The sequence below is a fragment of the Solanum lycopersicum genome, chromosome 12 (genome assembly GCF_036512215.1).
Source record: "Solanum lycopersicum chromosome 12, SLM_r2.1".
NCBI classification, from domain to species: domain Eukaryota; kingdom Viridiplantae; phylum Streptophyta; class Magnoliopsida; order Solanales; family Solanaceae; genus Solanum; species Solanum lycopersicum.
The window spans coordinates 57305967-57317550 of record NC_090811.1 but is presented as its reverse complement, the minus strand read 5'-3'; the positions used below and the strand labels follow the sequence as shown (position 1 = coordinate 57317550).

At 37.7% G+C, this 11584-nt stretch overlaps 1 protein-coding gene and 1 long non-coding RNA gene across 2 annotated transcripts; one reads left to right on the top strand and one right to left on the bottom strand.

Annotated features, from left to right (window-relative positions):
* Positions 1–1122: 1122 nt before the first annotated feature.
* Positions 1123–2191, top strand: LOC138340719 (uncharacterized). Its single transcript, XR_011213464.1, has 2 exons — positions 1123–1673; positions 1755–2191. It is a non-coding gene; the product is annotated as an uncharacterized lncRNA (long non-coding RNA).
* Positions 2192–8466: 6275 nt separating this feature from the next.
* LOC138340665 (uncharacterized) lies at positions 8467–11335 on the bottom strand (the record flags this gene model as incomplete). Its single annotated transcript, XM_069292587.1, has 1 exon — positions 8467–11335. A coding segment is annotated over exon 1 (2352 nt), but the record flags the coding sequence as incomplete, so codon positions are not given.
* Positions 11336–11584: the final 249 nt, after the last annotated feature.

Here is an 11584-nt window from a genome sequence, read left to right as displayed (position 1 = left end):
GTGAATTTCAAAATTAAAAGTATTATTTATGGCTCAAGCAGCAATAACAATGGCCTTTATACTCCACAACTCAACGCATCTTATATTATAAATTATAAATAAGAAATTACAAAGATCACCGACATAATAATTCAATATCACATTTAATATTATAATATTAACGCCTCCACAACTCATCAAACCATATCAATTATGAATAAATAAACAAATAACCACACAAAGTACCAACACAACATTTCACTACCATTTTCAACACCATATCCCCACCTCCATGTATTAAAATGGATAAATTATTAACGCAAAATACACCACAATTACTATAAACACATCATTTGCTATCACAATTCAACTAGTATAATTTTTTTACTTAAAGTGGAATTAATTCTTTTTCTGCGTAAGTTATTTATTTTTTGTGTAAATTATTTATTGGTTAAAAATAACTATAGACCAAACTTAACCCACAATGTACACTATTTAATAGCTTCATTCTAAAACTAAAATTATAAAATGGTTGCTTTGAGTGTAATCTATATCTATTAGGCTTAAGTCATAAACAACCCCTTAAAGTTGTTCGCATAATTCACTTAGACTCTTCAACTAAGACATTTTTTGATAATCAACAAAAAATGTGAAGAATGTGTGATACACTTGCGGTGACGTGGCAATATGACTAATTAAAAAAGGAAAATTTAGCTAACTAGTCAAAAAATCAACTTATTGAGTGATAATGTCCATACTTTAATAATATTAGTAAACATGTCAAAAATGTCATTATTTTAAAAATAAATAATTATTATTATATTATTAATACTTTCTCTCTTTATTTACACCATTTTTCTCTCTCTCATAAATTATATATATTCCTATATTTAAGTAATTAGATATGTACTAATTATATTTTAAAAATTTCTCTCTCTTATATTAAGATTATTATTAATTTTTATCTATATATTTATTACTAATCAATTCAACAACTTCCAAGATTTATTTTCACTTTTATTAATAAAATATTTTCACTATCTTTATAACATTTTTTTAAAATTAATTATCATTGATTCCCGAATTTTCCTTTTGTATTTATTAGTATTAAACGTATCATCTTCCTAGATTTTAGTTGGGATTGTCACGTTATCTCTCTTACACTCTCTTTCCAGAATTTCAATTGGATTGTCACGTTATCACTAACCCTCTTTAATAGATAATTCCACAACTTCCAATGCATTATTTTCACTTTTAGTGATAAAATATTTTCTCTCTCTCTAAAACCTTTTTCAAAACTAATTCTACATAGAATATCTTTGTTAATTTTTAACTCTTAATCTTCCATGATTTTCGTTTGAATTTCACGTTATCTCTCTAACCTTCTTCAATAGACACAACTTCTTCAAAATCAATTTATTCATATATCATCAAATTTCCAGATTTACGCTTCAATTTCTTCAAACCCGAATTTTCCTATTTTACATCATTCTCAAGTAATTCCGTTTGAAGGTTTGATTTGGAGATTCACATTGAGTTGGGTATTATGTTCTTCATATTACTTTTTGATTACTTACTTATTTTATTTTATTTTTAATTTTTGTTTTGTTTTGTTGTTGTTCTTAAATTATTTTTTAGGGTTTCATGATACCAAATTCTCTCTTCAATGGATGCATTCAAGAGAGTTACTAGAGGTATTGTAAAAAAAAATCACAGTTCTTCCGAGTTATCATAGTTTAATTTTTTTTCACTCAAAGAAATAAACAACAATGTAGGTTCAGCTTCTAAGTCTAAGGAAGTTATACGAGGTGGAAAATTGGTTGAACCTGTCGAGGTGCAAAATCCCACAAAAATACATGAAGTTGAAGAAGAACAATTTTTTGGAGAAGAGGTAATTTTTTTTTGCATGTGATGTGTATTGCATGTTTAGTTTAATTTGTTTAGTAATTTTTAAGATTGAAAAAGATACAAGTTACTATGAATTTGGAAGTGTATTTGAAATGTTTAGTCTGTTATAATTTCTATGTATTTTTGTATTGAAAATTTTTTTGACTGTCATTTATGTATTGTATTTTGTACTCTGTTCCTCTTTTTTGTATTAGTTGTCAATTTAATATAGCTTACAAATTTGATTGTCTATTTACTATTATCGTATACATTTGTAAGTGTATTCGAAATTTTCATCTTGTTATAGTTATTATTTTTTTTCATAGTTCTAATGTTTTTTGTATTCACTATTATAGTTAGCATGTATTTCTGTATTTAATATTTTTATTGTATTTTTTTTGTCAATGTAACAAATTTTATAAGTATGATTGTGTATTTACTATTATATTTTTTTTGTCAATGTAACACATTTTATAATTTTGATTGTGTATTTACTATTGTTGAATAGATTTGTAAGTGTATATGGAATTTTTATTATGTTGTTGATATTATTTATTTTTGTGTTTTATAGTTTTAATATTTTTTGTATTCATATATTTGGAAGTGTATATTGAGTTCTGTTGATGTTTTAGTCAAGTATGTATTTTTGTAGTTCATAGTTTTATTATATTTTTGGTATACATAGAATGAGAATTGTATATTGTATTCTGTATTACATCAGTATATATCCATAAATTCATTTTGTATTTTGTTTTTTTTTTTTTGTGTGTGTTAGTTATGTCAATGTACCACATATTTGTAACCATGTGTGTTTTTTTGTATGTTGTTGTAACTGTGTTGATTTTTTATTTATTATCATATTTTTTTGTTCTGTTATTTTAGTATTATTTCATTTTTTGGAATTCAATATGCCAGGGGACTTCTTATGCTTGCAAAACGCTACCAAAAAATGCACCCCACATTCACTGTATAGTAAATCATGACATTAAATCCAAGTTGATTGACAAGCTTACACCAGAGAAGTATAATTATTTTTGTGAGAGTACGTGTTTTGGTCAGTATCTGAAAATTACAAAATGTGTTGGGCAAGGTCAAATTCACAGATGATGTATGTCACTAGAAGTAGAAGCTAGTAGTAATCAGGCTCTTGTAATCAAAGTAAATGGGGTTATTTTAAAGTTCACAATTAGGACGTTTGCGCTTATTTACTGGATTAAACTGTGTTGGTGTTGTAGAGGATTTCAAGTTTAACACAGAAGAACCTAACCGACTTATTGTTCAGTACTTTGGTGGTAATGAGATCATACATAAATCTGATTTGTTCGATAGGTTCAATGGTAAAGTTTGGGTTGACAATGATGATGATGCGATTAAGTTTGTAATATTATATTTCATTCATATGTTTGTGTATTCTCGCGAGAAGAGATAATTGTGAATTCCTAGAATCCATTTTGATTTGGTTGAAAGTGGTCGGTATATGCAATATCCTTGGGGCAGAAAATCATTTGAGTGGTTGCTACAGAGTATCAACAAGGTTTTGATTACTGATGGTCAATATTATAGACTATGTGGTATGCCTGTTGTCTTTCAAATATGGATATACGAGTGCATGGGTAAGCGTCAGACGAATTTTGCACGGAAAATCAGTGATCGTATCCCCCGTATTCTAAACTGGCAAACAGTAGGAGCAAAACCTCGATTCAAAACCTTGATGAAAGACACATTCAATGATGGTAATAGAGAGGTATTGTATATAATTCATGAAATTGTACCCTTGTAATTATATTAATTCGATGTATATCTTTTATTATCTTAATTATTTTGTTTACTATCGTTTTCAAATTAAATAGAAGAATGTTGTCCCTTCTCTGATGGAAATTGTTGTTCTACAATTGCCTCCTGAAGGTGTTGAAAAATAAATTGAAGGTGTTCAAACAGAGCCATATCGTGATATTGATGAACAAGCACTTTCTGGACAGAATTCAGATGATGATTTTGTCAACCCACCTCCACCTTCAATGAAGGTTACAGGTAAAAGAAAAAAGGGGCAATAAGTATCACCTGCTAAAAGGGTACGAAAATAGGACTCAAATATCACAGATCAAATGGAACGGAATGAACAGATCGATCCAGTAGCGAACCGAGATGTGGAAAAAGCTGCAATTAGAAAAGTTGTGCGGAAGAAAAAAAAATTTGTTCTAAGAAGAAAATCACTCGCACTTGTGTGCCAACAAAGGATTCCAAAATACCATCTATAAGTGTGTCTCATGAACAATTAATGAGGAATGAACTCTCTCAGTTACAAAAGGAGGTATTGTCACGATCCAAATCGGGCCGCGACTGGCACCCACACTTACCCTCCTGTGTGAGCGAACCAACCAATCTAAACCTTAACATTTCATTATAATATCAACAGAAAATAATGCGGAAGACTTAAACTCATTAATAAAATCAATAACTATTATTATCCCCAAAATCTGGAAGTCATCATCACAAGAACATCTATGATCAAAGTACTAAACTAAGAGTATCCTAAAAAGCTAAAACAAGTAAAAGCTAGTCCATGCCGGAACTTCAAGGCATCAAGACATGAAGATCAAGTCCAAGCTAGAAGCATTAGCTCACCCTGATATCCGGAATAATGAAGACTGGCTAGAGTTGCGGTTGAGTTGAAGACGATGGCACGTTTGCTTCACTCCACAAATAACAAAGAAGAAAACATAAAAGTATGGGGTCAGTACAAACACAAGTACTGAGTAGGTATCATCAGCCAACTCAAAATAGAAAACAGTATATACCAAGTAATATCATAAAATCAACTATGATACTCAACATGTAGCATTTACAATTACCATAACCCTTGGTTACAACACCAAGTTCATCAATGAGGACTCACGCCTCCTCATCATACTCATTTGGGATTTAGGTTCATTAGATTGAGTATATTAATATCTTTCAAGATTCATTATCTTTATTCCTCTCGTGTCGGTGCGTGACACTCCGCTCCTCATAACTATCCTGGTGTCGGAACGTGACACTCCGATCCTCATATACTATCCTGGTACCGGAACGTGGCACCCGATCCATATTCTATCCTGGTGTCAGAACGTGACACTCTGATCCTCATATACTATCCTGGTACCGGAACGTGGCACCCGATCCTCATATACTATCCTGGTACCGGAACGTGGCACCCGATTCATATTCTACCCTGGTGTCGGAACGTGACACTCCGATCCTCATATACTATCCTGGTAGCGGAACGTGGCACCGGATCCCCTAATCTCCTTCTATCAATTCATCAAGCCTTCTTTCTTACCAAGGCATCATCAATCTCATTATTTTAGTTCATCACGCCTTCTTTTATACCAAGGCCTCATCATTAAAAAAGAGATTAGGGTTTTTCAAGATTTGGGATTCAATAACTTCATCATGCTTATATAATCACAATTATATAATTACATTCATGCAAGCATACAAGTAAGCACATAGCAGGGTTTACAATATTATCAATACATATCATTCGCTATTAAGAGTTTACTACGAATATCGTAAGAGAAACCATAACCTACCTCCACCGAAGACTAGTGATCAAGCAAGCAAATTCCCAAAGCTTTGTTCTTCTTCTCTCTGTTCGTTCGTTTTCTCCCTCTCTTGTGTTTTCAAATTTTCTTATTCAAACCCTCCTTCTTTTATCCTAATTAGCATATAATTAAGAATAAAAGGTGGCAATAATAACCCCCTAATTAACTTAAGGTTACCTCTTTTAACCCCCAAAAAATTGAGTTATTAATATAAACCCACGAAATATATAATTATAGCAGGAATAGTCCAAAACGCCCCTTTAAAACTTAACCAGAAATCCGACTCCGACTGGGATTACGCAATCCGTGACGGCCCGTCGCGCCTGCGATGGTCCGTCATGCAGGTTCGTCAGAGACTCGATTTCCTTAAGGAGTCTGTGACGGCCCGTCGTACCTACGACGGTCCGTCCTGCACTTCCGTCACGACGTTCAGAGAATCATTCCCTGTACCAAATTCTCAAGAGTTGAAGTGTTTTGAAACGATGGATCACGATGGTTCGTTGTGCCTGTGACGGTCCTTCTTGCAGGTCCGTCACAGAGTTCAGAGAGTCGATTTCAGCACCCAAATTTCAGAATTTCTAAGTGTTTTGGGACGAGACACCCTCGACGGTCCGTCGTGCCCATGACGTTCCGTAGTGGGTTCCGTCGTCTCAGCCTTTTTTTTCAGAAATAAAATCTGCTGCTCAAAACGACTAAACAGGTCGTTACATTAGATACCAATTTACCCATCGTTCGTCCCCGAACGATCACAAGAAGGAAAATAAGGGCGTAAAGGAGTACCTGAATCTGTGAACAGGTGTGGATATCTTTCTCGCATATCAACCTCCTTCTCCCAAGTGGCTTCTTCAACGGGTCGATTCTTCCATTGAACTTTGATGGATGCAATCTCCCTTGATCTCAACTTGCGAATTTCTCTATCTAGAATAGCAACAGACTCCTCCTCATAGGACAAATTCTCATCAAACAAAACTGAATCCCAACAGATAATGTAGTTTCCATCCCCATGGTATCTTTTCAACATCGACACGTGGAATACCGGATGTACTCCGGACAGCCCTGGAGGCAAGGCTAACTCATAAGCCACCTCCCCTACTCGCTTAAGTACTTCAAAGGGACCAATGTACCTTGGGCTTAGCTTGCCTCTTTTACCAAACCGCATCACCCCTTTCATTGGCGAAACTTTCAACAAGACTTGTTCACCCTCCATGAACTCTAAGTCTCTAACCTTCCGATCTGCATATTCTTTTTGCCTACTTTGCGCCGCTAGAAGCTTTTCTTGAATAGATTTCACTTTCTCCATCGAATCCCTCAAAAGATCAGTACCCCAAGGTCTAACCTCAAACGCATCAAACCAACCAATGGGGGACCTACATCTCCTACCATACAATGCTTCAAATGGAGCCATATCAATGCTTGAGTGATAGCTATTATTGTATGAAAATTCCGCTAAGGGTAAGAAGCTATCCCACTGGCCACCAAACTCTATCACACATGCGCGAAGCATATCCTCCAACACTTGAATCGTTCGCTCAGACTGACCATCGGTCTGAGGATGGAACGCGGTACTAAGGTCCAACCTAGTACCCAATTCCGCATGCAATGTCTTCCAAAACTTAGAAGTAAACTGCGTACCTCTATCTGATATGATGGATAGTGGAACCCCATGCAACCGAACAATTTCTGAGATATAGATTTTGGCTAACTTCTCTGCATTGTAAGTCACCGTGACCGGAATGAAATGAGCAGACTTAGTTAACCTATCAACAATCACCCAAATAGAGTCATACTTACCCAATGTCTTTGGAAGACCAACCACGAAGTCCATTGCAATTCTCTCCCACTTCCATTCAGGAACGGGCATTCTCTGAAGTGTTCCTCCGGGTCTCTGGTGTTCATACTTTACTTGTTGACAGTTTGGACATTTGGCAATAAAGTCCACAATATCACGCTTCATTCTACTTCACCAAAAGTGTTGCTTTAGGTCACGGTACATCTTGGTTTCACCCAGATGTATCGAATACCTTGAACTATGAGCCTCTGTCAGAATAGTGTTGATCAAATCATCGACGCGGGGTACGCATACCCTTCCCTTAATCCTCAAAACACCTTCCTCATAGATTTGTGCTTCCTTAGCCTCTCCTCGCAATACCTTATCTTGGATTCTACGCAGTTTCTCATCATCAAACTGTCTTCCCTTAATCTTGTCAAGGAAGGAAGATCTTGCCTCCACACAAGCTAAAAATCCTCCATTCTCATTTACTTCTAATCTCATAAGGTCGTTAGCCAAAATCTGAACTTCTCTAGCCAATGGGCGTCTAGAAGCTTGCAAGTGAGCTAGACTTCCCATGCTTCCCGCCTTTCTACTTAAAGCATCCGCTACAACATTCGCCTTCCCCAGATGATACAAAATAGTGATGTCATAGTCCTTCAGTAGTTCCATCCATCTCCTCTGTCTCAAGTTCAAATCTTTCTGAGTAAAGACATACTGTAGGCTACGATGATCCGTATAGACCTCACACTTAACCCTATATAAATAGTGTCTCCATTACTTTAATGCAAACACTACCGTGGACAATTCCAAATCATGAGTTGGATAGTTACGTTCATGCACTTTTAATTGTCTTGAATCATAAGCAATCACATTCTTCTCTTGCATTAGCACTGTACCCAAACCCGAATAGGATGCATCACAATAGACAATGAAATTCTTACCTTCCACTGGCAAGGTAAGGATTGATGCGGTAGTCAACAAAGTCTTGAGCTTCTGGAATCTTTCTTCACATTCTTCTGACCATACAAATGGAACATTCTGCTTAGTCAAGTTCGTCAATTGGGAAGCAATGGAAGAGAATCCCTTGACAAATCGGCGATAATAGCTAGCTAAACCAACAAAGCTCCTTATTTCTGACACATTAGTAGGTCTTACCCAATTCTTCACTGTCTCAATCTTAGAAGGATCCACCATCACTCCATCCTTAGAAACCACGTGCCCCAAGAAGGACACTGCATCTAGCCAAAACTCACACTTAGAGAACTTGGCATAAAGCTTTTTCTCCCTCAACATTTCCAATACCATTCTCAAATGCTCCTCATGTTCCTCTTTACTTTTAGAGTATATCAGTATGTCATCAATAAATACGATCACAAAAAGATCCAGATATGGCTTAAAAATCCCGTTCATCAAGCTCATGAAAGCAGCAGGGGCATTCGTAAGGCCAAAAGACATCACTACAAATTTGTAATGCCCATACCTGATTCTAAAAGCAGTCTTTGGCAAATTCGTTGCCCGTATTTTCAATTGATGATAACCGGATCTTAAGTCAATCTTAGAGAAGACACAAGCACCTTGTAACTGATCGAACAAGTCATCAATGCGAGGAAGAGGATACTTGTTCTTTATGGTTACCTTGTTTAGTTGTCTGTAGTCTATGCACATTCGAAAACTCCCATCCTTCTTCTTCACAAACAAAACCGGAGCACCCCAAGGAGATGCACTTGGTCTAATGAAGCCTTTGTTCAACAACTCTTGAAGTTGGGCTTTTAACTCTCTTGGCTCTACGGGAGCCATTCTATAAGGGGGTATAGAAATGAGGCGAGTACCCGGTTCAAGATCGATACAGAAGTCAATATCCCTATCTGGTGGCATACCAGCAAGATCTGCAGGGAACACATCCAGAAACTCACGGACCACCGAAACCGACTCAATCGAAGGTACTTGGATAGTGTCATCCTTGAAATGTGCCAAGAAAGCTAAACACCCTTTACTAACCATTTTCTTAGCACGAAGGAAGGAGATGATACGCACCGGATTGGAAGTGTAGTCACCCTCCCACACTAACGGATCTGTCCCAGGATTGGCTAACGTCACCATTTTAGCATTACAATCCAAGATTGCAAATTGCACAGAAAGCCAAGTCATACCCAGAATTACATCAAAATCAACCATTTCTAAGATAACCAAATCTACATAAGTGTTGCTCCCCACAAAGTTCACCAAACAAGACCTATATACCTTTTCAACTACCACAGACTCACCCACCGGAGTAGAAACACGAATAGGCATATCAAGTAATTCACAATGTAAATTTAGACCATTAGCAAATGCGGAAGATACATATGAAAATGTAGAGCAAGGGTCAAACAATACAAAAGCCATGCAATCACAAACCGAAAGATTACCTGTGATGACAGCATCTGATGTCTCCGCTTCTGACTGCCCAGGGAAAGCGTAGCAATGGTCCCTCTCGTTTGTTTGTCCGTTGCCCCTACCATGTTGTGATGTAGTGGCTCCAGTTTGCTCATCACCCCGACCGTTTTGGTGACCACCGTTACTTCGACCACCGCGTCCTCCAGAATGACGACCTCTTCCATAACCACCCCTACCTCTACCATTTGGAGGTCTGTAACTCTGTTTTGGACAATACCTCTTAATGTGTCCAATCTCCCCACATCCATAACACTCTCTGGGTTCAAGCATAGGTCTCTCAGAGAGGTGTTGACCGGTCTGAGGTGGACCCTCAACTACAGTCTGTAGTGAAGACTGAACGGGTCGAACTGAGTAACCTCCTGAACCCTGTCCTCTAGAGTAAGAACCATTAAACTCACCTCCCTTTCGAAACCTTTTTGATGTAGTTGCCGTGGTGAATTCATCTGACTTCACTCCTTCCACCTCTACCACGAAAACCACCACTTCTTGGAAGGATTTTGACGTAGCCACTACCTGTAAGGCTGAAATCCGTAACTCTGACCTCAACCCCTTCACAAAACGGCGAATCCGCTCTTGTGGACTGAAACAAAGTTGGGTGGCATATCTGGATAGTGCACGAAACTTAGCCTCATATGCATTGACCGACATCCTACCTTGCTCTAGGCTCAAGAACTCATACCTTTTCCTATCCCTCAAAGTCCGGGGGATATACTTCTCCATAAACAAGCTAGAGAATGAGGCCCAAGTCATAGGTGGTGCCTCGGTTGGTTGACACTCAACATGTGACCGCCACCACATTTTGGCGTTCCCTTGAAACTGATAAGTCACAAACTCCACACCAAACTGTTCTACTATACCCATCTTGTGTAGTATCTCGTGACAGTCAACTAGAAAATCGTAAGCATCCTCAGATTCAGCACCCTTGAAGACTGGAGGTTTCAATTTCAAGAACTTACTGAAAAGTTCATGTTGATCATTTGTTATTATAGGCCCTCTAGTCAGACGTGGAAACGTGCCTATTTCCAATGGAACATCCATGCAGGGAGCCACAGTAACCGCATGTTGTACCTCCGGAGCCTGAGGTGCTGGTGCAGAAAACACTGGAGGTGTCTGGCCTTGATCAGATAACCCGCTAAGATAAGCGAGAACCTGATTGATCATCTCTGGGGTAGGTTGGGGTGGCAATTCCTCATTTTGCACTTGTTCATTCTCCCCATCCTCCCTTCTCTTATTACTTCCTCAGTTGGTGGAGGAGTCACTGCCCTAGTATCAGATGGGCTAGGTGCTCGTCCTCTTCCCCTAGAGGACATCCTCCCACGACATCTTCCACGGCCTCTTGCCGCTACTCTTCCTCTAGCTACAGCCCCAGTGGCTGGCTCAGTCGCACCCTGTTCCGCCGGTGCTGGTGTTGGTGCGGTTGTTGCTCTAGTTCTAACCATCTGCGAAGTAGAGTGAAGATGGTCAGATACCAATTTGTATCACCTAGATACCAATTGGACCCAAGTAATAGCACGAAAGAAAGAAAGAAAGAATGGAATTTCTCTAAAGTCTTATAGCCTCTCAAAGAAAAGTAAAGGCGTCCCCCTACCGTTCCTTAAGACTCTATTAGACTCGTTCTTGTGTGATGAGACCAACGAACCTAATGCTCTGACACCAAGTTTGTCACGACCCAAATTGGGCCGCGACTGGCACCCACACTTACCCTCCTGTGTGAGCGAACCAACCAATCTAAACCTTAACATTTCAATATAATATCAACAGAAAATAATGCGGAAGACTTAAACTCATTAATAAAATCAATAACTATTATTATCCCCAAAATTTGGAAGTCATCATCACAAGAACATCTATGATCAAAGTACTAAACAAAACTAAGAGTATCCTAAAAAGCTAAAACAAGTAAAAGCTAGTCCATGCCGGAACTTCA